Source organism: Pipistrellus hanaki, assembly GCF_964339955.1.
Source record: "Pipistrellus hanaki genome assembly, chromosome: 9".
In the NCBI taxonomy this organism is placed as follows: Eukaryota; Metazoa; Chordata; class Mammalia; order Chiroptera; family Vespertilionidae; genus Pipistrellus; species Pipistrellus hanaki.
In genome coordinates, this window is record NC_140511.1 from 17301496 (window position 1) to 17326913 (window position 25418).

General features: G+C 42.3%; 1 protein-coding gene across 1 annotated transcript in view; it reads right to left on the reverse strand.

Moving 5' to 3' along the window:
- GUCY1A2 (guanylate cyclase 1 soluble subunit alpha 2) overlaps nucleotides 1-25170 on the reverse strand; it is a 261179-nt gene extending 236009 nt beyond the window's left edge. Inside the window, exon 1 of the mRNA XM_084895150.1 lies at nucleotides 24471-25170. Coding sequence (XP_084751276.1) covers nucleotides 24471-24737 — 267 coding nt within the window. The 5' untranslated portion in view covers nucleotides 24738-25170. The remainder of the gene's footprint in view (nucleotides 1-24470) is intronic.
- Nucleotides 25171-25418: the final 248 nt, after the last annotated feature.

Sequence of the window (25418 nt, forward strand, 5' to 3'; positions counted from 1 at the left end):
AAATAAAAGCCCTCAGGATGGAGGACCTAGCTGGTCTCTCTGGAGCAAGTCTGAGCCTTTCCCCATCCCAGAGCATGCTCTGTCTCTTTCTTTTTCCAGAGCCTTTCCTCCATCTTTCCTCTCTCAAGGCACATATCTCTCACTCTTTCTCCTAAGCTCTAAGCCCTTTTTTTTTTGCCTCTGTGACTTGTTTCCTAAGCCCATTTCTTCTATGGCTCACTTCTACCTCTGGGACTTTCTAGATAAAACTCAAGTTTGAGTCTTGGCTCTGAATTCTTTCTTAGCCAGAACTCAATTTTTCTGCCACTTTCAATAGTCCAGATAATAAATTATTAAAGGCAAAAATAATAACTGTGTTACATGGGGAAAAATAAAAGCTAGAGATGCAGTACATTATAGAATTCTTCTACCATACTGGTTGAACATCTGCATGATTTCAATCTAATCTCCTCTTTGTGAACATGGGTATACATCTAAGTGACCTCATGAGAGCTTAGGGTGAAAGCTGACATCATGTTAATGGACTGACAAAGGAATTCAAACTGATAACCTTGGTCTTATTTAGAAGTATGTTCTATTTAGCAAAGCACAGTGGTTATTATCATTGTAATTATTTATTGTAAGTTTTCTATTTAATGTATAATCACTATGGTAACTAAGTATTTCTATACAATGTATGTGTTTTCTTTCCAAGTATTTTCTTCTTTCTAATTTTCTTTAATGTCTTTCTAAAAACAGCCATTGAATTTGATTGATATAAGATTTAATACCATGAATACTAATTTAAACTGAAAACATGCATTCTTTCAACTGAAATAGATCCAAGAATTAATTATTTATTAATCCTTTACCTACCTTCAGGCAAGAGCACACATAAGTCATCCAAGAATACCTGATGTTTTCGGTGAACTCCAGAAAACAATAACACCACCATCAGTTTGTAAAACAACTGGAGTTTACCAATCACTCTCTTTTCTGTTATTTATTAGATATTCATGAATATCAGGAGTCTCAAATATCATTACCCACAAATCCACATTTTACAGAGGTAAAAGCCAAGATTCAGAAAGGTCAAAATGGTCTGCCTCCGCTGGAAGAACCGCCGACAACACTTCAATCTACTGCTGCCCACGTTGGTAACACTGCACTTTGGTGACTGTTAGAAAATTCTCCCATGTAGCTACCTGAAATCTCTTATTTCCTTTTGTGTTGTTGGGTTGTTGTTTTTTTTTTTAACAAATATGAAAATGATGTTGTAAAATTGTTTTCCCCAATTTATCAATGTTGTCATTGCTATTTAAATAGCTATAGTATGATCATTAACTTAATAGGAGAACTTCAGGAGAAACAAGCTCTACTGGTCATCTTGGCCACAAGGTCGTCTGACCACAAATACTGCCTCTGAGACAAGGTGGTATCACTTCTAGACTCCGTGTCAGAAAAGTGAGTCATGCTGTGCTTCAAACCTTTGAAGGGATGTGGCTCCAGTCCTGAACCCTTAATCCAAACAGAATCTCACAGGTGGCGTGGGGCTGACTCCGTATGCAGAGTGAAATAAGGGTGAGCTTCCTAGACTTAGCAGCAGTCAACAATATTAAGTTGTGCCTAACATGCTACATGCAGCAACTCACTTCATCTTCATAAATATCCCAAGAGAGAAAGGAAGGTGTTACTCAAATTTTATAAATGTGAAAACGAAACCCAGGGAAGTTAAAAAAAAAAAAAAAAAAACTTGCCCAAAGTCACTTCAGTGGTAAGCACCTGAGTCTATGGATGTAGCTTATCTACGTCTGAGGGCCTCCCAGGGCCAACCTTTCAATCTGCTCCTCCGAACAGAAATGCATTGTTCTATCCTCACAGAGACAGAAGAGGTTACAGTTGAAAAGAAGCCATCTTGGCTAAGATTGTGTGATTTTGGATGCAGCCACTTATTTTTCTGAATTTCAATTTATTTTCTGATAAATTTACTAGCATACCATTTATCAGGGTTGTTATAAGCTCAAAATGAAATAAAACCATAAAGTATTATAGGAATATGTGTCCTGTGATAATTCTATGGGGGGGGGGGGGGGTGGAATCTCTTGATGAGGAGGTAGTCCAAAAATTGTTAAATTGAACTAAACTGACCATGCCTAACCTTTAGGACTATGGCCAGGCTTGCCTCACAGCCCAAAGATGCCAGTGAGATGCTGCAAAGCTAATTAGTGTCTTTTCGACTCCGGAACACCACCCAGGATAACAACAGCCTTCGTGTCAGAAATAATTCCTAGCCTTTTAAAACACTGTTGCAGCCTCCGCTCCAGCATCTCCAAAGAATTCCCGGCTGTTTCCAGTAGTTGGGAGCAGCAGTGAATTGTTTCCTAACCATAGCCCAGAAATAAAGGAAGTCATATTTCTGCTTGACAGTTAAAATATACAATTAACATATAAAACAGGGAGAGATAATGACCTCCAGTCACCAGCTGGGGTAGACAGCCCTGAGCAAAATGGCCACTGGGCAATAGAAGGAACAAGCATAAAAGAGATAAAAGGGAGGCAGGGGATGTGCAGTTAGAGAGAGCACCCATAGGAAAGAGAAAGAAGGGGAATCGTCTAGTGCAGTGGTCGGCAAACTCATTAGTCAACAGAGCCAAATATCAACAGTCCAACGATTGAAATTTCTTTTGAGAGCCCCATTTTTTAAACTTAAACTTCTTCTAACGCCACTTCTTCAAAACACAGTTGCCTAGGCCGTGGTATTTTGTAGAAGAGCCACACTCAAGGGGCCAAAGAGCCTCACGTGGCTTGCGAGCCTCGGTTTGCCGACCATGGCTTTAGGAAACATCACATCTAATACAGTTCAGGCGGATTCTGACCCTCTGTCACATTGAGAAAGATTATTCCTAAAGTAAGGAAAATTCTTCAGCCATCTTTACTAAAAAGGGAGCCTTATAAACAGATGTGGAGGACCAACCCTCATGCGCAGGGCCGCACCTGCCAACAGACAGCTCTGTACACGACCCTGGAGAATTTGGCAGGAAAGTCGTTTTGCTTTGACTCTAACTGGATTGAAGCAAGCTTTTTTTTTTTTTTTCTTTAATATATTTTACTGATTTTTTACAGAGAGGGATAGAGAGTTAGAAACATCGATGAGAGAGAATCATTAATCAGCTGCCTCTTGCACACCCCCTACTGGGGATGTGCCCCCAACCAAGGTACATGCCCTTGACTGGAATCGAACCTGGGACCTTTCAGTCCACAGGCCGATGCTCTATCCACTGAGCCAAACCGGTTTCAGCTGAAGCAAACTTTTGATTATGACTTGGCTCCTCGTGTAGGCTGAACAGGTAGGAAAGTGCTGACCATGCAGGCTTTGAGTAATAAGCCTCATTTCACAGCTGCTGCTCAATGTAAATAAGTGAATTATCATCAGATGCCAGCCAAAGAACCGTGGGCACTGTGTTTAGCCAGTCAGTGGCTGAGGGTAGGATTACCTCAGGACCTTGACCAGCACAAATACTCGGAGTTTAAGGGACTCAGATACTGCCCAGCTCTGTTTCAACCTCCTCTCTTAGAAGGTACAACTCGACGAGGGTCTCCGTACAATCAGATGAGTGTTGACTATAATCAGGTGATCCCAACGAAGATGAAAGGTGCTTACCAGGCAGATGTTGGACAGATAAGGACAGCCACGTCATCAGTGTTTACGCCGCACGCCTTTCCTGAGCTGAGGTACAGATGATCACACTTCTTTCAGCACAAAAACAATCAATATTGTTGGTGAAAGCCCCCTGTTTTTCAAAATACTCTTCAGGATGTGAGGGCAATCTGGCTGTGACATCTGTCACCCCATTGATCGCCAGGGTTGATTCTGCTGATCTGGCTGGCTAGGCGGGTGTCCCCCTCCTCCCTCACCGATCCATGTGCGTCCCTCCCGAAGCTGCGTGCTCTGTCGAAGAGGACGATTTCCCCCAAGAGGAGAGGACCAGTCTTCGGTCAAGGGTATAGGAGTAGCTGCGCTCCCCTACTAGAACCTCCAAACAAGCTCTCAAAATACTCTTCAAATCTGCCCACACTGAGAACTACTAGTCCTACATGACATGGAAAGCCGTACCTTTCTGTCACTTAACTCTGAGCGTATCTCTTAATCTAAGTATTAATCCTTTAAACAATAACTATTATATTATTTCCTCATTTCTTCTAAGAATGAATAATTATGTTAGGTATGTGTACGGATGGGTGTGCACAATTATATACTAATACAACCTATGAAGAGAAATATACATCCTTATGATAATCATGACTTTTTTCCTATTCGGAAAGCAAACTATGTACAAGTAATATCATTGCTCTTCCCAGACGCTGCAGCATAAGCTCAGATGTTGATAGTGATGATGGCTTTTGCCAATCTGGTCATAGTTGATAGATCCTTCCTTCCTCCAGTTGATGGACAGATGTAAACTCCACCTGCAGCTGGACATTCCTGAGCACTGAACCACCAATCAGCACCTGCCAAATACCCTAAGTCCCCAATTCCTAAGCCCCTAGATCCCTAATCATAGGCCTTACATGAAACCACCAATCAGCGTGTGTTGAGTGTTCTAAGCCCCATTCTCTCTCCTCTCCTTAAAGGTGCTTGTACCCTGGCTCTCGTTCTCTTCCGATCTCTCTCTCTGGAAGCAGCAGGCAGTGGTACTCTTCTCTTCAATAAAGCCTGTGTCCTGGCATCCCAGTCTCTGGCCCACTCTATTTCATCTTTTAATAGCTACCTCCATCATGGGAGCCTGGAGCATAGAAACAAGAGAATGGAAAGGCAAACTATGTCAGCCTAGGCCAGTAGTCGGCAAACTCATTAGTCAACAGAGCCAAATATCAACAGCCCAACGATCGAAATTTCTTTTGAGAGCCGAAAACCGACCTCTGCGCATGGGCCACGAAGTTTCAATCGCACTGTACATGTACGCCTGCATGTGGTGTTTTTTGGAAGAACCACATTCAAGGGGCCAAAGAGCCACATGTGGCTCGCGAGCTGCAGTTTGCTGACCACTGGCCTAGAGGCAGAGTCCAATGACAAAAGAGACCTTTGTCGTTCCTAACACAGATCTGTGCTGTGTGGACTCATAGCACAGTCAGGAACTAAACAGTTGGTGAGAAGAAGTAAAATTCAAGAAAACCAGCAGGAGGGATGGAGGGGATTTATGGGGGAGGAGGAGGTAGCATCTGTAAAACTTTCAACAATAAAGATACAATTTTTAAAACAAGGGGGGGGAAAATCCAACAGGATACTGCTACCACCCCTTAGCAAGTCACAAAGTAGGAAACCCAGGGGAAGCGTATTAGGGAATCTACCCTGAGCAATGTTGGACATTGGGATGCAACAACTCATGGACATGTGGAGAGATACATCAGAGGAGAAAGAACTTAGGACTTGAAACAGGAGAACGAGGCTCCGAGACGTAGATGGCTGCTAGCTCCTGGACTTTGGGCAAGTTACTGTTCCTCGCTGAGCTTTTGTTTCCCTGTCTTTGAGTTTATAATTAATCCCTTTCCTGCCCACAGCAAGCATTTTTTGGGTGAATCCAGGTGGGATAATGTATATTTAAAACATGCTTGGTAAACTCCAAGCAAGTACCATTCAATGCCTGTGGCTCTTCTGCGTGGAAAGTATAGGTCAGCACATCCTTTTTCTCACAGCCCTGAAGTGAGGAAAGTTAAGAAGAAAAATGCCTTATGTTGTCAAGTGTTAAAAACAATATAGTTGGTGAAAGACCCTCGTTTTTTTTCAAAATACTCTTCAAATCTGCTTGCACTAAAAACTACTCAAAATAAGCCATCCATCATTTTTTAAAAATGGTCATTACAATGTGAATTGTTGTGGGGTTCATATTAGAACTCTGACAAAAGACATCAAAACTTGCTCCCGTCAGAACCAAATGTCTACCGCTGTGGTATTTCTTGGCCATTTGTTTGTCATGTTGCCTAATGGAAAGTTAGTGGCTGGGAAAAGAGGATGTGAAAGGACATGCATAAGAAGTGACATTGGGAGCAGCTGCCTACAAGAGGAGGGGACATTTCTAGCACAGTATATATTTTTCTCAAATTCCACCTAGAATACTACACAGTGTTAAGTTTCTTGCTCTGCAATTCAGTTTTATAACTACCAGTTAACCATTGACCCTCAGAAATCAGATACAACTATTCCCACCAAACAACGGGGAATTTTAATGACATGAGACTTAGGAACAAGTATCTTTTTTTCCATTTTTAAAAGGCATTCTCATTTTCTTGCATTTATAAGGGCACTTAACTGGGATTTCCCAGGTAAACCTAGTACAGGGGCATCCAAAAGTGGCACAACGCATATCAATTTCTGAATTATGCTTATAAGTAGCAAAATCTCTAGAATCTGCAAGCATTATAAAACATAAGGACATCAGTCTCATTTAGTCCTATGAGCCTCATTTAAAACTAGAGGCCCGATGCATAAAATTCATGCAGTGGATTGGGAGGATGGTGGTGGTTTCCTCAGCCCGGCCTGCCCCCTCTCGCAGTTCTGGACCCCTCACTCCTTACTGCCTGCCAATTCATTGGTCCTTAGCACTCCCATGGAGGTGGGAAAGGCTCCCACCACTGCCACTGTGCTCGCCAGTTGTGAGCCAGCTTCTGGCTGAGAGGAGTGCACTGACCACCAGAGGGCAGCTCCTGCATGAAGGTCTGCCCCCTGGTGGTCAGTGTGCATCCTAGTGATGCTGTTCCGTCGATTTGCATGTTAGGGTGTTATTATTGTATATAGGACAAACCCTAAGGAAGTAGTAACAGTTCTTTAGAAAAACAGAAAAATAGTTTATGATAAAATAAATAAATAATAAATATAATGCCACATAGTCAAAGGTGCTGTATATTATTTTGTTTATATCTCCCAATACATCTATGTTATTCTTACAGACCAAGAACATCAGGTAATTTATTATAGCTGCAGAGAGCTCCAGATGGCTGCCTGAGAAGCACCCAGACATCACCGCTTCCATAAACTATCCATGCATGTCGGAGCCTTGTGGGGCCAGGCGCCAGGTTTGATTTTAGGAGCGCTAGGAGAGCTATCTCCACCCCATCTTCCCCTCCCCCCCTCCAATCTTCTCCAAAAAAAACTTATTTACAACTCCTGCAAAGTTACTTACCATCAAGGGAGGTACTTTTCAATGAATAATTTTAACAGGATAAGGTATTTAAAATGTACACAGTCCAAATTTGTCTGATGAGAGAGACTCAGCAGATTTTTCTGGCATGAGGCTTTGATATAGGAATTAAGAGAGAGAGAGGGAGAGACTGGAAATAGGTACTTTCAATAGTAAATGCCCCCACTTTGCAATGTTTTCTCAACCTTAACCCATAACATATCAAAGTGTAAACTAATATAAAATGTTTTATATGCCTTTGCTTTCGCTTCCATTAGTTACTCTGGAAGAGTAAAATAAACTGTTATTTTAAGTTTTTTTAAATGTTTCCAGACAGTTATATCTTGATTTGATTTATAAATCACATAAAATAGCTAAATCCCTATCTAACGGCCAAAGTTATTGGGCTGATATTATTTTTAAATTTATATTTGCAAACTCATTTTATAGCTTAACTATGGTAATTTTTTTGTAGGCCCATATTTGAAAGTGGCTTACTCAGATGTACTCTTTGAAAAATGTTACATCTCTTGGGGGTAACCTGTAGCAAAACATCGGTCATGTTTTTTCCAATTACATATCCAATGGAATTGTGGATTTCTACAATTATTGTCATCATGGTCATATATCCCATTGCTCTAATCAAAATAATTTAATGTCTATATTAACTATATTAATAGCTGAGACCTAGACTGTTCCTAATAGTCAAGAACACCATGCCGATAGTGAAAAATTACACTTACAATTTAATTTAGTCTTTTATTTTCTACATCTTTCCCAATTCCCATCGCAGGCATGCAGCTGGATCAGGAGAGACTACCCAAATGCTTAAAGAGCCAGGGGGCAGCCTCTCACCCCAGAGCTCACCAGGCTGCCTCTTGCAAGCTACAGACAAATCCCATCCATCCCTCTTCCCCAGAAAAGTCAGGGCAGGACTTCACAAGCACACTTTTGGAAAAATAACTTAATTCGGAACAAACCGGAAGACTGATTTTCTTTTAAATGGATTTCTAATGGCATTAAATTAACAACACACACACACACACAAAGAGAGTCTTTACAGCTTATAAACACTGTCAGGTCAACAGAGCTTTACTGATCTTTTATCAGAAGGGAACAACAAATTTCTCTTCTCTAGACTCTGCTAGAAATTCCCTCACATCTGTCTGACGCTTCAAATGGAATTACAATAGTCTGTAGCTAAAATTCACTCTTCCCCTCAGTCTTTGTTCCCTTACAATACAATCATCTTATTATCACTCCTTACAACAAGTGCCTTTGGAGGCAGATTTCTCTATAAAGAGGTAAGACACAATTTCATTACTTGTGGCAAATTTAAAAAAGAGAAACAATGAGAGTCATTATGCCTACTCCAGATTTCTACTAGGTGGCATTTTAAGATTGAGAATCCAATGGCAGAATCATTTATCTTCTGCCCTATATAATCAATAATAGATAGATTTCAAAATGCTATTAAGATAAAGTCAGGTTTATGTCTATAAGTACTATAAAAACACAATTTGGAAGCACACCTGCATCCTTTCATTCCTGGGGGGGGTGGGGGTGGCGGGGACAAACAAACATAAATACCTTCAGTTGAAAATTAAGTATTTAGTAAGACAGCATTAAAAAAAAAATCAAGATATCTCTCACACACAAACTAAACCAATCACACAAGGAAAAGTGAATTTGGAAGATAGACTCAAATACTTGAACAACAGCATTTTGACAGATATGTTTCTCGTTTGTCAAGGTCTACAGAAACACTGAGTTATTACAGGTTTCTCACTAATTTGCTATTGGAAAAATGTTAATTTTTCTTCCAAAAGCTTTTGCTTTCTCTTGGGAAGATTTTAACAAGAAAGAGGTTAGAAGCAAGATAAAAATCTTTCTGAAATATCATTCCCAAAATGTTTGCAACAGAAATCATAAGAAAAAATGGGGGAGGGGAGGGACTCTTCACATGTTCCCCATATAACTGGGACATCTCAGATTCCTGGCACAGAAAAGGCCAGCAACAGATATCTGTTTCATGAACTAATGTTGAATTTTTAGAAAATATTGTTAGATCACGTAGGAAAAATGTATTTCCTCCTAGTATGTAATGTAAATGGACGGGTGTAGCTGCTTACAAGAGCACGTAAAAAAAAGCCATCACTTGGTTTTTAAATTCTGCCCATGACAACAGCCGTTTTCTGCTCCATAGACCTTACATTATGGCTCAGTACACAGCAAAGTCAAGCATGCACAGTGGGTGGACAGTATGTTTATGACGAAGGAATAAAAATAATAGGACATAATGGGTTGTTTACATCCGCAGATTCTGTTTTGTCTATTTTGTGTTTGTTACTGTTGTTGCCTTTATTTTTCTGAAGTGCATTTGTATGTACCACCTTATCTGTTTCTTACACTATCTGTATAGGATAGTTAGAATAAATATCTTAATATCCACTCTAAATGTATTCATTTAATAATTATTGATCAACTATTACGAGCCAGGCACTGGTAGACTTGCCAGTGGCAGGAAATAGAATAGACATAAATCCTTGTTTAATGAAATTAAGTAAAATTTACCAGGGAAAGGAGGGGGGCGGGGGGAGGAGGCAAGAAGCTGCGTGTGATTGCGTGTATCCTGCTTGGCCTCATTTTACCTTCCACACCACACTTCAACTATGTAAAATAGGTCCCGCAGAACCACAAAGTACAGTCCTGGCCCCCTAACCCCCAGCGCCCCAAGAGCGCCTTCCATTAGTGACCTTCCCATCGGGACAAAAGGGCTCTAACACGAAACAACATCATCTGGACACAGGGAGTGTAAGGCCAGGAGTCGTGGCTTTAAAATAGACATCTCAAATTGCCTTGCAAGCTGAACGCGAGTAAGCTAATACAAGGCACAAATCAGAAACAGTTCCCTCCACATGCTGTTCAATTTATAAGGTCCTGTCTGTAGACGGGTAGGAGAAAATCTGAAGTTTTCAGACTGATGAGACAATCTTCTAACTGCTCTCTGCAGGGGAATATACAAATGAAAAATGTGCATTTTATAATGGGAACATAAAATGTTTGCAGGATAAATGAATGACATTTCTGGTCTCATATGACCTCCCACTGTCAGTGCAGCTACCATAGAGGAAAACCGAGAGAACGATGAATAACACGGCAATTTAAATTTCACGACCATTAGGTATCAAAATTACCGACCAATCCCTGAGTTACAGTAATAAAATCAAGACAAGACCTTAATCAATTCGGTGCAAATAAAAACCTAACTCTGGCCGAAACCGGTTTGGTTCAGTGGTAGAGCGTCAATCTGCGGACTGAAAGGTCCCAGATTCGATTCCGGTAAGGGCATGTACATTGGTTGCAGGCACATCCCCGGTAGGGGGTGTACAGGAGGTAGCTGGTCAATGTTTCTCTCTCATTGACGTTTCTAGCTCTCTGTCTCTCTCCCTTCCTCTCTGTAAAATATCAATAAAATATATATTTTTTAAAAAACCTAACTCTGGCAGCTGCCTTTGCCCTATACTCCTATTATGCCTCAGGGCATTTCCCAGGTACAGAGAAAGCGGTGAAAGGATGCTCTGGATCCCCTCAGCCTTCCCCGGCACCTATCCATTTCATCCATCTCCAACTCATTTCCTTACCCCGTCACCTTCAAACAATGTTGAATGTGGCCTCAGAAGCCCTGCCAAAGGGCTCTCTTTATTTTGATTGCCAAACACCTTGGATGAGAAATGTATGCCCATCATATCCTTTGTTTACTCATCACATACATCATCTTTGAACCTTATTAAATAGTTTCCTGCCTCAGATGCAGACTTGGCATTGCTTTCTCTGAGGCCACCAGCAAACCTCATTCATGCTGGGCTGGAGAGTGCCATCCTTACATTGTCATCATTATTTCCTAAGTATCCGCCACTACAGGCCTTGCCCCCAGCTGCTCTCCAGCCACCTCCCACCCTTCCAAACCCCCCCCCCCCCCAAACAAACCAAAAAGCATCCTGGTACCTGCATTCTCCTGGGTCTCTGTGTGTACTGTGTCTTAATTCTCTGTTGTTCTTTGTTTTCTCTCTTTCACTTAAGAGCTTGTAAATTTTCAAGCTATTGCCTATTACTTCTGCAAGCTCTTACCCCAACTCCAGGCCCAACTTTTCAGCAGTCTGTTTAATGAGTGTCTGCCTACCATGTGATGGGCACGGAGCTGAGGCTAGTGATCCAGTAACACTAAGCCCTCAGAGAGCTCAAAGTCTGGAGCTGACCATTTGCACTTAAATTCAAAAACTCCCAACTCAAGCCTATCATCATATTTCTTCCAAATGCCACCTTCTGGGTGCTGCCTTCTGCACTTCTCTTAATGTCAGGGTGGTTCTCAAAATCTCTACAGCAAACTGCTTTCCCCGGGAAGCAGACTGAAAAGATCAGCATGCAGAAAGCTTACTAGGAGGTGCTCTTGGGATCCATGCCCCTGAGGGAGTACAGAAGCAGAACTAGAGAGAGGAAGAAGTTGCCTGAGATGCAGCCTCAGTGAGGGCCTCCATTGACCCTCCATGGAGCTCTGCTTCAGAGTTGGCTGAACTATTGCTTACAGTCAAGCCTTCAGATCCCCATGTTGGATCTGGAATGGGGCATGACCTTGGGCAAGGCAGCTCCCCTCAGTCCAGGCAGCACATGTATGAGGCTGACAGTTGAGGGTGACAGCCAGTAGTACTCCCAGCATCTAGGTGAAGAACTCATTCATTCCCAAAGGGACATCTAAGCACTACCATGTCCACCACACTCACAGGGGTTTAAAACCTGTACTTCCATCAGAAGGAATACAGAGATTGGAGCTACACAGACCAAGATGCTAAACTTATCTCTATCACCCTGTAGCAGTGATCATAGGCAAGTTACTCAACTTCTCTGACTCCCTCATAAAGTTATTCTGGAAGTCCAGTGACACATATTATAAAAACAATTAAATGCTGGGTCCATAGTACTTGCCTATCATGTTATTTTTTTTTCCTTTTCCCACCCTATGTGTGTGTGTGTTTTAAATTATGTTCTAAGACTTCTCTCAAAGTGACTCTCATTCATTCAGTCAATAAAGATGAAATAAGAACCTACCTCGAGCCAGGACTAGTCTTGGCACTGCAAAGACCACAGTGAGCAACCCAGACAAGGTCCTGCTTCTGCAGAGCTTAAATCACAGTAAGGGAAGACAGGTACTACATAAGCAAGCAAGTAAATAGGTGAGTGCGATGATGGAAATTAACAGTGATGTGAGAGAGAAGGATTGGTGGAGAGGGCTAGTGTGTGAGGCAGTGACACTGAGCAGAAATCTGAATGCCACAAAAGGGCCAATCATATGGAAAACTGGAACAAGGGAGCATTTCTGACATAGGGAATAGGACAAAAGTCCTGTTGCAAGAGAATACTTGCCTGAAGTGAGGAAGAAGTGTACTGTGGAACTGTGAGCGGAGGTTAGAGCGTCAGGAGGTGAGGTCAGAAAGATAGGCTTTTGACACCATAGACCATGGTAAGGCATCACTCCTGCATTACTGTTGTGGGTATTTAATGGAATACCATGTCTAGAGCACTTGGTGCCCTGCCTGGTGCATGGTAAAGCTTGATAAACCAACACTCTTATCCTCGTCCACCTCTTTCTTCTCTTCTTCCTCCTCCTCCTCCTCCTCCTCATCATCATCATCATCATTGCAATTTCAACCAGTCTTTTTCTATACAGGCTCTTCCTTTGTCCACATGTCCTCCACATCATGCCAAATAAGGATAGGACAAAGGGGAGAGACAGAGGAAAAGTTAAAATAGCCGTTGGACACATTATTTGGTAATTTTACGTTTCTTAAAACCAAAGGACCATATCAAATTTTTGTTTGAATGTCCACTTTATGTGTGTCTGTAATACATATGGGGTATATTCTGAATGGATTAGCAAATCCTCATTTGCTAAATAAATGCTGTCCGAATGAATGCATGTGAGGAGTGACTGAGTGGATAAATAAGTAACCAGTAAGATCACATCTGTTTTTAAGATTTCTGGGGTGAAATTTCTGGGAGATTTTATAATCCTAAAATGTTGCACACCCAAAAATTGTTGAAAATATTTTCCATGAAAAGCACAAGAATGCTAAACAAGAACTATGAAGAAAGGAAATATTTGAAGGTTCTCCCAAAGACTGTGACTAGAGAAAACAAGGTATTGGGAGATGTGATAATCAATATACAGATCTGTAGGATAACTGATAAGGGGTCAAAAAAAGGCACCAAAATTAATTGTCTACTGTATTCCAAATACTGTGCCATGCAGTATACTTTTAATCTTCGTGATTCTATAAATTATTACCTTCAAGTTATAGATAAGAAGCTGAGCCTCAGAGAGGCTTATCCAAGAATGCACAAGATAACACAGGAGTTAGTGTCTGACTCCAAAACCCGTTATTCTCCCAGAATGTAGAGAGGAAAGGAATCTTAACCAAGACCTTACTCCTCAAGGAATCAGCATAGCAGCTCAATGAAGAAATTAATAACAGTAAACACAATATCTCTGATTCACTGTTCACATTTTATTACATATTTACCCAGGAGTGAGAGATTAGTATGATTATATGCGATTTCAGAGATGGAGAAACAAAGACTGGAAAGTTATTTCCCCAAAGTCAAATTAAAACAAAAATCAGAATGCAACACTTATTGATCTGCAGCACCTGCCCCCGTCCTGTGCATGCACACACATATACAACAGGTATTTTTCAAGAAAACAAGGCAATCACGTTAACCAGATAATGCACAGATCTCTAAAAGCTTTTTTTATGCTTTCTGTTAAAATCCATTCCTAATTTGCCTTTCTCTGCCTAAGAGGCTCCCTGGTAGAGTATTGGTAATCAAGTGTGCACATTAACTCTTTCAGACCACAAGAACCTCAGTGTTTCTATGTAGAAAAAAAAAATTCTCATTATCTAGCATTTGATTATCTAGGACACTCCACTTCCAGGATGTCCACACACCTATAGCCCAGTGATAGCTAAGACTCATAATAATGACACTGCATCACTGACACACACAGCAGAGGCCCTGGGATGATCAAAGACTAATTCACAAAATGAAAAGTGCTTAACTCTTAAGTATATTTTATTGGATTTCATCTGTCCACAAACTGATACTGCATAAGTGAGATAATACTTTGCCAGAATGTCTGATGGACCAGAATGACCTTTTACCTTTTGGGTAAGAAAATATCAGCCGTGCTCTCCAATACAATAGGAAATATTTTGGTAGCCACCTATTATTGAATCCCATAGGTTCCTTTATGTTCAAGAAGCAATGTACTATCAAATCTGAGCCAAGGAAACTCACTGTGTAATAACTAAGGCCCATAAATAATGCATTGAATGATATAACTGCATAGCCTTAATTTTTCAAGGCTTAGCTCTAACTCTGAAAACATATTGCAAATACTAATCAAGAAATTAGCATTGAGTTTCTCAAAAACTAACTAGTTATCAGTTTTCGATTCTGATTTGGTGGAAGAGGGTGGCCTGGGGGATCAATTAGCAATTCTAGGAGCATTAACTAAATAGTGAAAGAATAAGACCCATATATATATATATATTAAATAAGCTTAAAATCAGATTTATATGCAACACAGGAAGGCTAGAAATGCCTTTGAATATTAGTCTGCTTCATTTGACATTCACTCTCATTATTGCCCAAGACAGCATCCACTGCTCCAACGGATTTCCCCCCAAACACCTGAAGTTCAAGTTGACAGATAGGCCTTTTAATATACAATGAGTACCTTCATCACTTTATACCTCTCCAAGTCATACTCATCCTCTCAGATTAGGCTACAAACTCATTCTCTCCAGCCTCAGTTGGGCCCTCAAAGAAAAAATACCAAATAATACTTCTACCTGTTCCTGGTCACTATTCCTCACCATTTCTTAAAGCAACAATTTCTAATTTTATCACTGTTCCCAAGGACTCCATCCCTCCAACACCATTATTATGTCTATACTGACTACTACAGTAAATATGTGGATGCACTGGTTTGTTGAGATTCTTATTTAATATGATGTTGGATAACAAAGATTTCTTATACATTGAAATAATAATGAACAAAACAGCATGGTATAGATACCATCTCCATATCTTCCAGAGATACATATCTGATCTTTAAGAGCTAGAATGCACTGTGTCAGCACATATGCTTCCCAAAAGAGTTACTATGACTGCAAGCATTTTAAGACAATCATGGTTACCAAAGTTAGAGACAAACAGCATAAAATCTAGAGATTATTGTAAATCTCCAATAAAATGCCCAACATGATCCCTAGCCCGTTTGGCTCAGTGGATAGAGCATCCGCCTGTGAACTGAAGGGTCCCAGATTCCATTCCGGTCAAGGGCACATACCTGGGTTGCAGGCTTGATCCCCAGTGGGGGTGTGCAGGAGGCAGCCAATCAATCATCATTGATGTTTCTATCTCTATGTCTCCCTTTCCTTCCTCTCTAAAATCAATAAAAATATATATTTTTAAAAATATATTTTATTGATTTTTTACAGAGAAGAAGGGAGAGAGATAGAGAGCCAGAAACATTGATGAGAGAGAAACATCAACCAGCCGCCTCCTGCATACCCCCTACCGGGGATGTGCCTGCAACCAATGTACATGCTCTTGACCGGAATCAAACCTGGGACCTTTCAGTCCGCAGACTGACGCTCTACCACTGAGCCAAACCGATTTCAGCAAAATCAATAAAAATATATTTTTAAAAAATACCTAACATAAGAGGATTTTCAAAACCTAAAGCATTCTAAAAAAATAATTTTACAACATATTTATTCTTATTTGTGTCTAAGAAAAAGCTACAAATAGAACGGTTAAAATAATCAACTAAATATGTCAGCACAAAAGCATCATAGCCTGTGAAGCATTACTAATACATCACAAGCTACACAAGGATTTTTTCATTCATTCATTCATTCTCCTACAAGCATGTATTGAGTGCCTTTATAAATCAGACTTTCTACTAGATATAGACATGCATAAATCTGGCTTAAGGAGGCAGAATAAACCAAAATCACAGTATAATAAGTCTAATGTGAGCAATTACAGTACTCGATAGGAGAAACTGCAGTGAGAGAAAACAAAATATGTGTGTGTGTGTTGTGCACAAAACTAATCAGAAAAACCATTCTTCCCCAATATCAAATTAGAGAGTTCATGCATGAAGAAGCATAGGCATAAAGCAACAAGGAATGTAAGCGTGTTTTTGACATTTTTAATTACTCTATTGGGCACAGCGGAGTCACACATAGCAAACATAGAGTAAATAGAAAAGGAGTCAAGCGGACTTCAAGGACTTGCAACTAAGGTCCCACTAGCACTCCACACAGACAGCTTCTCTCCTGATAGACCGGTTCCAAACGCAAACCCTCCAAACATTAGCTCACCATTTATTTGGAGAGTTCAACTTACCCACTGAATGAGAGAAAGACTAACTGGCTAAGGATGTAGAGATGAGCAGCTGGTGTTATATTTTAGTAAGGTTTGATAGATAGTTCTATTCACCTAATATCCGAACCCCCTAGTGCTTCCTTTCTAGGAAAAAATATATATATTTTCCTGGCATCCAGATCTGTTTCTGTATCCCTTCACCTTTTAAAGACATTTTTATAGTCATGTGAACAAGCCATTGCTTCAAAATGAACCAGTAGATGGAGCATTTGAGAAATGTTGTATGGGTAACTCTCTGAACAACACAAAGGCTGGTGGTACCATCACAGGATCCTCAAGACAACCCTTCTCCCTTCCCCTCTGCCCTCCTCCACATTTTCGAATAGTTTATTTAAAGAAAGGGGTCCTAGCAACACTAAGCAATGACATGTGACCTTGAATGTAAACTTAGCGGAGCTAACAAAGCATCTTCAGGAAAAACAGCCACAGAGTCCACAAATAATTAAAAGCACAAACCATGACATCCCAAACACCTCTGCCACACAACCAACACGATTATTTTGAACACAGAGGACACTACCATAGGATGTAGCTCCAAGTCACCACTTTTATTCTGTTCCTATTAATACAAAAATTCACCTGGATATAGTCACCTCAAAGGAGTCACGTCCAGGGTCATTCTTAAAACAAACAAACAAACAAACAACAACAACAAAAAAAAAACAGTCTGCAGAGCTATCTGCAGACTAGAGTCTAGATCAGTGATCCTGAAGGTGTGGAGTCCAGTCCTTGAAGCACAGCTGTGGGGTCCTAGCTATCAGGTGGGGTTTTGTTTAAAATATAAAGTTCAAGTTCCTCCCTTCCTCCCTCCCCAGAGCTATCAAATCAGACCTAATGAGGGGCCCAGGAATCTGATTCTAATCATTTTCTTCAGGTGTTTTTATGTTCCCTGAAGTTTGATAACCACTGCTTAAATGAAGAACTGTTTAATAAGTCTCAAACCCTGCCTGTATTAGGAAGTTATTTTCTCACTGTTGTTTTCATAAGAATATTCACTCTTTCTCAACTCCCTACCTCAGCCCCACAAATCTCCAGCCTTCTGAGATATTTGCAGTTCCTCTACTTCCTAACTCACTCTAAGCTGGACTTTGCAATGTTATGAGGTGCTCTGAGCTTACAGCACGAATTCTAGATCTTCAGGTTCTGTCCTGAAGTGAGTTTTGAGGAGCAAGACTGTCATTCCATCTCCTAGCAATGCATTTTTGGCAACAGTAGCCCACTTGCTGACAAACATTTCCCTCTCATTTGAGAGAGAACTGTGCAGACACCATAAGCAGACTTGAGACTGGAGGAGATTGAAGGAATCATTTTATGTACCTAACTTCTTAAAATATAAATGGGCCACCTAACGAAAACCAAGAGGAGAATACTACCCCATCTGCTTGATAGCACAGCTGCATTCTGAAGGTTTGCTTTAAAAGGCAGGTGTAAGAAAATTCAAACAGGTTGGCATATTTGAATGTGTCTCTCATAGAGCAGATATTAAATCTAAACATATTGCCTGATAGAACCAAATAGAGCACAAAAAAATCACACATAAAAGAAAAAAATGTAGCTGAAACCAGTTTGGCTCAGTGGATAGAGCATTGGTCTGCGGACTGAAAGGTCCCAGGTTCGATTCTGGACAAAGGCATGTACCTTGGTTGTGGGCACATCCCCTGTAGCGGGTGTGCAAGAGGCAGCTGGTCGATATTTCTCTCTAATAGATGTTTCTAGCTCTCTATCCTCTCTGTTAAAAAAAAAAAATCAATAAAATATGTGTTTTTTTTAAAAAGAAAAGAAAAAATGTAATTAAGACGAGTAAACAAAAATATCCATTCATCTATTCTAAGCATTTTATTGACTATCCATTAGGTACTTTTCTAAATTTTATATATATATAAATTTTATATATATATAAATTTTATATATATATATATATATATATATATATATATATATATATATATATATATATATGTGTGTGTGCCTAATATTTAATATGCAAATTGTCCCCTTGGGAGTTCAACTGCTTGCTATGATGAGTGGTGACAACCAGGGGGCATTACAGAACGAAAGAAGGCCCTGGCCACCAGCTGGAAAGCCCCAATTGGTCCTGATCGCCACCCAGGCCTAGGGACCCTACCCAGGCACAAATTTCGTGCACCAGGCCTCTAGGATGACATAACCATCAACAGTGTTGAGGTTAGAGTCAGGATTTAAAAATAAGAACTTTAAAGTTTGAGCTACATCACTAGCTCATGTAACAAGCAAGGGCCTACTACAAAGAAAACCTAGTCACCAGAAAGGCCTTGCAAATATTTTCCCTGCCTATGCACTTCATTTTCTTTTTCTTTCTAGAGTAGGGGTGTCGAACTCAATCAGAGAAGGGGCCAAAATCTAAAATCCAGCCTAAATCGTGGGCCGAATAGTTTACTGAACAGTCATAAACTGACAATGTCATAAACTGACAGCGGAGTGCAGTGATGACAGCGCGGTGCGGGCCACATTGCAAGGCCTGGCGGGCTGGATTTGGCCCGCGGGCCTTGTGTTTGACACATGTGTTCTAGAGGTATGTGAAGTTCCAAAAGGCATCACTCTACCTTCTCCCCAGCTCATGGGAGAAGAATGCATACATATGAAAATAATGCATTTATTTTACTATCATATTCAATAAAATGTATGTATTTTTTAAAGTTTACCTTAAGTTCCATATGACAGAAACAACAGGACAAAGCAAAGGTGAATGAACAGAGCAATGGTGATACTGTCGGGAAAAGACATAATAGCACTCGAACACACTTCCCACACAGTTCAGAGTCCTTCAAGGTAGATCAATTATGAACTAACTAATAATCGTGGGTGTTATTTTTCCATTGTCAAAATGTAGCTTTAAAATGAAGATCCAACAATTGAGCTGGTAGCCAAACAAGCCTAGATCACTGCACACAAAACATAAATGCCATCAGCTGGGTAATTGCTGCATCTCATCGCCTAAACCTTTGAACCCTGTACAAATCAGTTTGACTGAAATGGATGGAGAACATTTGACATTCTCAGGCAAATGAAATAATCAACTTCTCTTTCACCTGATTTTTCCCCCTAATTTAAAAATAATTTGTTGTGAAATAACCTACGTTCAACTAAATATGTATGCCCTTGTACGTGTTCTTATAAAACTTGTAAAAGTGGCTTTCATATTGTCACAAAGCACTCTGCAGATTGACAGAACTGTTCAAATCTGCAGTGATTGCATACACACAGGATTCATAGCCAGGGAGCCAAACGGGACTCCAGTTCTAATTTTATAATGGATTGACTGGGCAGTGCCAACAAAATAAACTCCTTCTTATTACGCTTTGTTCTTTCTTAGGTACATGACATCAGTTAACCTACGAACTCTTTCAAAGATTACCAGCAAGTAAATTTATTGAGAGAGAAGACATTTTTAGATCATTTGGAAGCATTCAAATTTGGTTGAAAGTACTGGATTTCGGCCCAAAACTATCACGTATTGAGTTCGAAAAGTTTTTTTTTTTTGTTTTTTTTTAAATGCTGCTCCTCGTTCACAACAAATCTGCACGATTGTTATTATTGTTTTTCACAAAATAGGAAACTAAGGCCTAATAATATAAGAGTTGGTTCTCGCAGGGGCTCACATTTAGAAAGGGGCTCAGCAGGGAGTTATTCAAACCCCTGACAAACTCAGAGCCTTGTTCCTTCACCTCTACCTCTTTCATGCTCCAGGATCAGGGATGCAGCAGGGAAAGCAACAAATGGTCATTAAACTCAGATTTCAGATCACAGTGTCCATTTTTTACAAACGTGAATACAGTTTCTCTAACTTTCCAATTGTGATGAATCTGTTACTCAGACTTTGTTAGCTAAATTGAGCACAGATTTTAAAAAACTTCAATGAAGATAAAAGTTATCAAATATCCCACCTCACAAATGTATTTCATATACTTTCATTATTTACATGCTAGTTACACCCACACTCTCAAGGCTTTTTTAATAGTTTACGCATGTCAGAAAGCTAATGGTAGTCAATATCAGGGGAGGCTAAATATGTATCTTATGTCCTTTCACTTTTTCTTAGGCTTGTATCAATATAATACTTTTCCAAAAACAGTGAAACCATTTTCCCTTTTTTGCTACTTGAATCGACTTCCCTTCAGTTTTCTCTTTGCTCGCTGTTCTCTCATTTCCTTGGATCATTGTCTATCCCCTTCACTGTCATCCTCCCAGTCCTGTCACTTTTCTTCCTGCCACTCTGCCCTGCAGCTTCTGAAGTCTTCAAAGCCACCTGCAATGCTGTAACAGCCAGTCGCCCTCCCACAAGAAAACGAGGGAAGCCTAGCCCTCCAGCTGGTCTCAGTACCTTCACTGACAGGCTGACACTAGCAAACCCAAAACCCATGTCAGGGTGAAAGGATTCTCTGCAACTCCTGTTTATAAGTATAAAATCGAAATAAATGGGTGACTAAATCCACCCGGGACGTATACTCCCCAGCTGTTTCTCCACATGTGTTCCCAAGTAAATTACTTCAAGATAAATAACAGAATGAGTGATTTATGCACCTGCAGTTGGGACTTTAGGTTTGTTTTTATGGTTATGGCTGCACTCCACAGATTCACAGTAAACAAACTACCCAAAGTGGATGACAAGTACACCTTACCCTAGACATCCCCAGGACAACTGACATTCTTGTGATTCCCCTCAATACAGTTTCATTAAAATAAAGGCTATAATTAAAGAAGTCGCATGAGGCCAAAGACTGGGAATTTTCTTTTTCTTCTTCTGGCTATTGTATTGCCCATGCTTTGCACAATACTTGCCACATAGCAGGTCCTCCAATATTGCTTAATGATTGGGTGGAACAAATTTAGCTCTGATGCTCCTATTTAAGTAATCTATTTTCCTCAAAAATTTAAAACTCATAATGTGTGCTTATTTTTCTTTTATATGTCACTAAGGCAGTTTATCAAAAGCTTGATGATATATTATATGTCTCTGTATTATCCCAGAATAAGGGGGGGATCCTAAGTATAATACCTTACAAATGAGAAGGATCCTGGAGTTAAAATGATGTGGATGGAGCTATAAAAATGTTTTTAAGTTGTCCAAAGCACAAGGAATGAAAATCAGGTCTCCCAAATTCCGAAATTTTTATAAATTTCATCAATTCAATTTACTTTTATTATTAAACTGGTATAATGTGTTATAATCTTTAAATCCAGCATCAATGTATATAAAAATGACTTTTAAAATATCAAAAACCAGACTTTGAATATCCCATTGATCAAACAACTAGTTTCATTCACTTGACAATATGCTAGTATTTATTAAAAATCACTCCGTTTTCCTACTTGCGAATTATTCTGAATGAGTAATAAATCTCCAGTGGACAGCATTCCATGATGAAGCCACTAAGGAGAAGAGAGCAGAAGTATATTGTGACAAATGCAAGACAGCTCATAATCAAAACAACCAGAAATAAAAGGCAGGACATAAACTGTCTCCACAAGTATTTTCGGGGAAGTTTAGAATCCTGACAGTGCAGGGGACTGAAACTTCTAGAACTTTCTGAAGCAATGTTCTAGCTCACCAAAGAACAGAAAACAGGGTGGGGGGTTGGCAACCACAGAAACAAGTTCCTGTTTTGAAATATTACCTGGGTTTTATTCGTGTTACTAAGTCTATTGGCAACATGGCCAGCCAATGAGATTTATTTATACAGAAACTATGGTGTTGAAAATGTTTATGCTATGTTCACCAGTATGGTCTCAGCTTTCAAAATCGAGAAGAATTGACATCACGGCAAGTACCTATAGCTGTTGCATTTATTAGATCACCACAATTATTTTCAAATTTCTTATCCTAAAAACCATTACCTGGGTGCATTCCTTTTATCCAGCAAAAAGCCAGTGTCGTTCAAATTTTACTTACAAAGGTAAAAATTAGAGAGTATTTTCCTCCCCCTTGTTCCGGTAGTAACCAACTGGGTTCTGTTTCTTTTATCTACTCCACAGGCAGGTAAAATTAGCATTACGGGGGAACCGCCATTGCTTTTTTACATATTTGTAATTTCTGGTTCTTAGTAAAAAGAAAACTCCAAGACCATTTAAAACAAAATTTCCCCAAACTTAATCATTGTCTTCAGTAAAATCATTGTAGTCGAATAGGAATCTGTTGTTACTAAAGATTTAGTATATTGCATAAATGTTGCTGTAGATATTTACACAAAGCTACAGATGCACACGATTACTGGGCTCCTTTAATAAAGATTTAGATTCAACAACATCAAATAGTTCCTAAAGTTACACTTTCTGGGAGATTTTAGAGTCAAGAGCGGCGAGCAGCAACCAACCCATTTTGAGTTTTGTTTCCTATGTTACCAATGATGGACGAGTGACATGGAGAGGTGAACTGAAGGCAAGCTGAAGGCAAAACATACAAGACAAGGAAGGTAACCGAAGAGGTGTGTCATGACTCAAAAGAAAGGATCATGCCCCATTAGTGCCAGGGCCACCGGGATGTTTGCGAGACGACCATCAGCCGCAAGAGGACTTTCACAAGGAGACTCAAGAGGAGCCGAACAAGATCAAAGTTCAGTTTCATTTTGGAGACTTCAGAGAAGTCGATGTCTCCAGGAGGAGTCGGTAAAAAAAAGTACTGTAGGGAGTGGAATGAAAGGTGGACGGGGCTCATACACTGCATCTTTTCCCGATCCTGTCTGCAATACTGTGGACTCCTTCGAAGCAGAGGTCGCACAGATAGAAAGACTAAAACAAAGGTCTGGCATTCCTGCAAACGGACCAGGCCAAGGGTGGCTGAGATGGCTGAGCAGGAAGGAGCACAGTGCGCTGGAAGGATGCCCGGAGCCAGGGGAGCCTGGCACACCTGGAACTGCTGATACAGCCATCCCGCAATGAGCACCGTTTCCAGGCTAGCGAGGCATTTGCTCACTCAACAGATCTCTGTGAAGGTCTTAACATAAGGAAGGTACAAAAAAAAAAAAATGAGTGAAAAAGCGCTGGGGACGTCAGGGGAAGGAAACAGGGTGAAGGTTTGATGTACAGGGGCAAGAAACATCAGGGAGGTTTGGAAAACCAGACACCAGAGTTGCCCAGAGAAGAGGGTTGAGCTAATCCTGCTCAATGAATAAGAAAGAAGAAGAAGAAGTCTATGGGGTGTGGAGAAAGAAACTAGAGGATTTTGTTTGTTTGTTTGTTTGTTTGTTTGTTTGTTTCATCAGTAGGCAACTCAACAAGCATCTGAGAGCCAGGGCTGCAGCCTGGAGAAGAGGGATGGTCCCGGAATGCAGAGAGCCTGAGGAATCCAGAGATGTCAGAGGAGGTCACGCTGAGAACAAGAGTGTGGGAAAGGGGAGAGGAAGAGTTTCCTGGAAGGGCCAGGCGCCCCTTGGGGACCACAGGGATGAAGGGCATGGGAATGGGATGTGCGGACACAGCGCCTGGGAAAGTTTGGGAGGAAGAAAACAGGTGGGTGCGAAGGAAGGAGCCCTGGGCCCTCAGGATGAATGAGGGTGAGAGGCTGGGGTGGGCGGGCAGGCCCCAAGACCGGAGACCCTCCAACCCCTCCAATGCAAGGTCTTACCCCTTCAGCGCGCTCTAACGCCCCCTGCCCCAGGCCCCAGAGGTCGGGGTATCCCTGGGGGCCACCGGGACCCCAGGCCGGCGGGGTGAGGCCGGGCCGCCCCCCAGCGGCCGGGCTCGGTGCACGCCCGCCTCGCCCGGCGGCGCCAACTTTCCCGATCCATCCCCGTGCCCCCCCTCCGCCCGGCCTCCCCGGCTTACCGAGGGCGCCGTCAGGCGGCCGATGCTCTCGCCCAGCGAGTCCAGGTTGACCCGCCGGCGGCGCTGCGCCCTCCGGGCCCCGGCGGCAGCGGCGGCGGCGGCGGCGGCGGCGGCGGCCGCGCTGGCCTCGGGCTGGCCGGGCGGGCTCCGGCTGCCATTCCAGCAGAGCCTGGACAGCGGGCACTCGCCCTCCTCCTCGGGGCTGGTCTCCAGGTAGTCGGAGCCCAGGGAGCTGAAGGACTCGGACGAAATCTTCCTCCGAGACATCGCTGCTGCGGGCGGCGCTGCGGGGCCGCGGCGGCGGCGGGAGCGGAGCGGGAGCGGCGGCGGCTCAGGCGCGGCGGGGCCGCGGGGCGCCGCGATCGCGCTCCGCCGGGCGGGAGTCTCCGGAGCCGCGGAGCCCGCGGAGGAGCCCGCAGCTCATGGCGGGAACTTGGGCGCCGCCGCTCGCGGGGGCCCGGGGCTGTCGGCGGCGGCGCCGGGCTGGGCTTGGGGGGCTCTCGGGCTGGGTTTGGGGGGGCTGCCGCCTCTGCTGCAGCTCCGCGCGGCGCCGCCTCAGCGCCCGCCCCGGCGCATCGCCGTGCGCCGCGCTCCGGCCGCGGGGAGCCCGGTGTGAGCGGCTCCGGCCGCGGGGAGCCCGGTGTGAGCGGCTCCGGCCGCGGGGAGCCCGGCGTGGCCGCGGGGAGCCCGGTGTGGCCGCGGGGAGGGCTGCGGCCCGTGCGTCCCAGAGGCTGAGCTGCCGCCGCCCGCGCGCCCGCCTGGCTCGCCCCGCTTCCCCGCTCCTCCCGCCTCCCTCCCTCCCTCCCTCCCTCCCGGCAGCCCGCCCCCCTCCGTCTCCCTTTATCCGCCACCCCCAGCCTCCCTCCGCCGCGTCACGTGTCGCCGTCACACTCATGGGGACTCTCTGCCTCGCCTGTCGCCACGTTTCGGGAGCAACAAGGACACTCG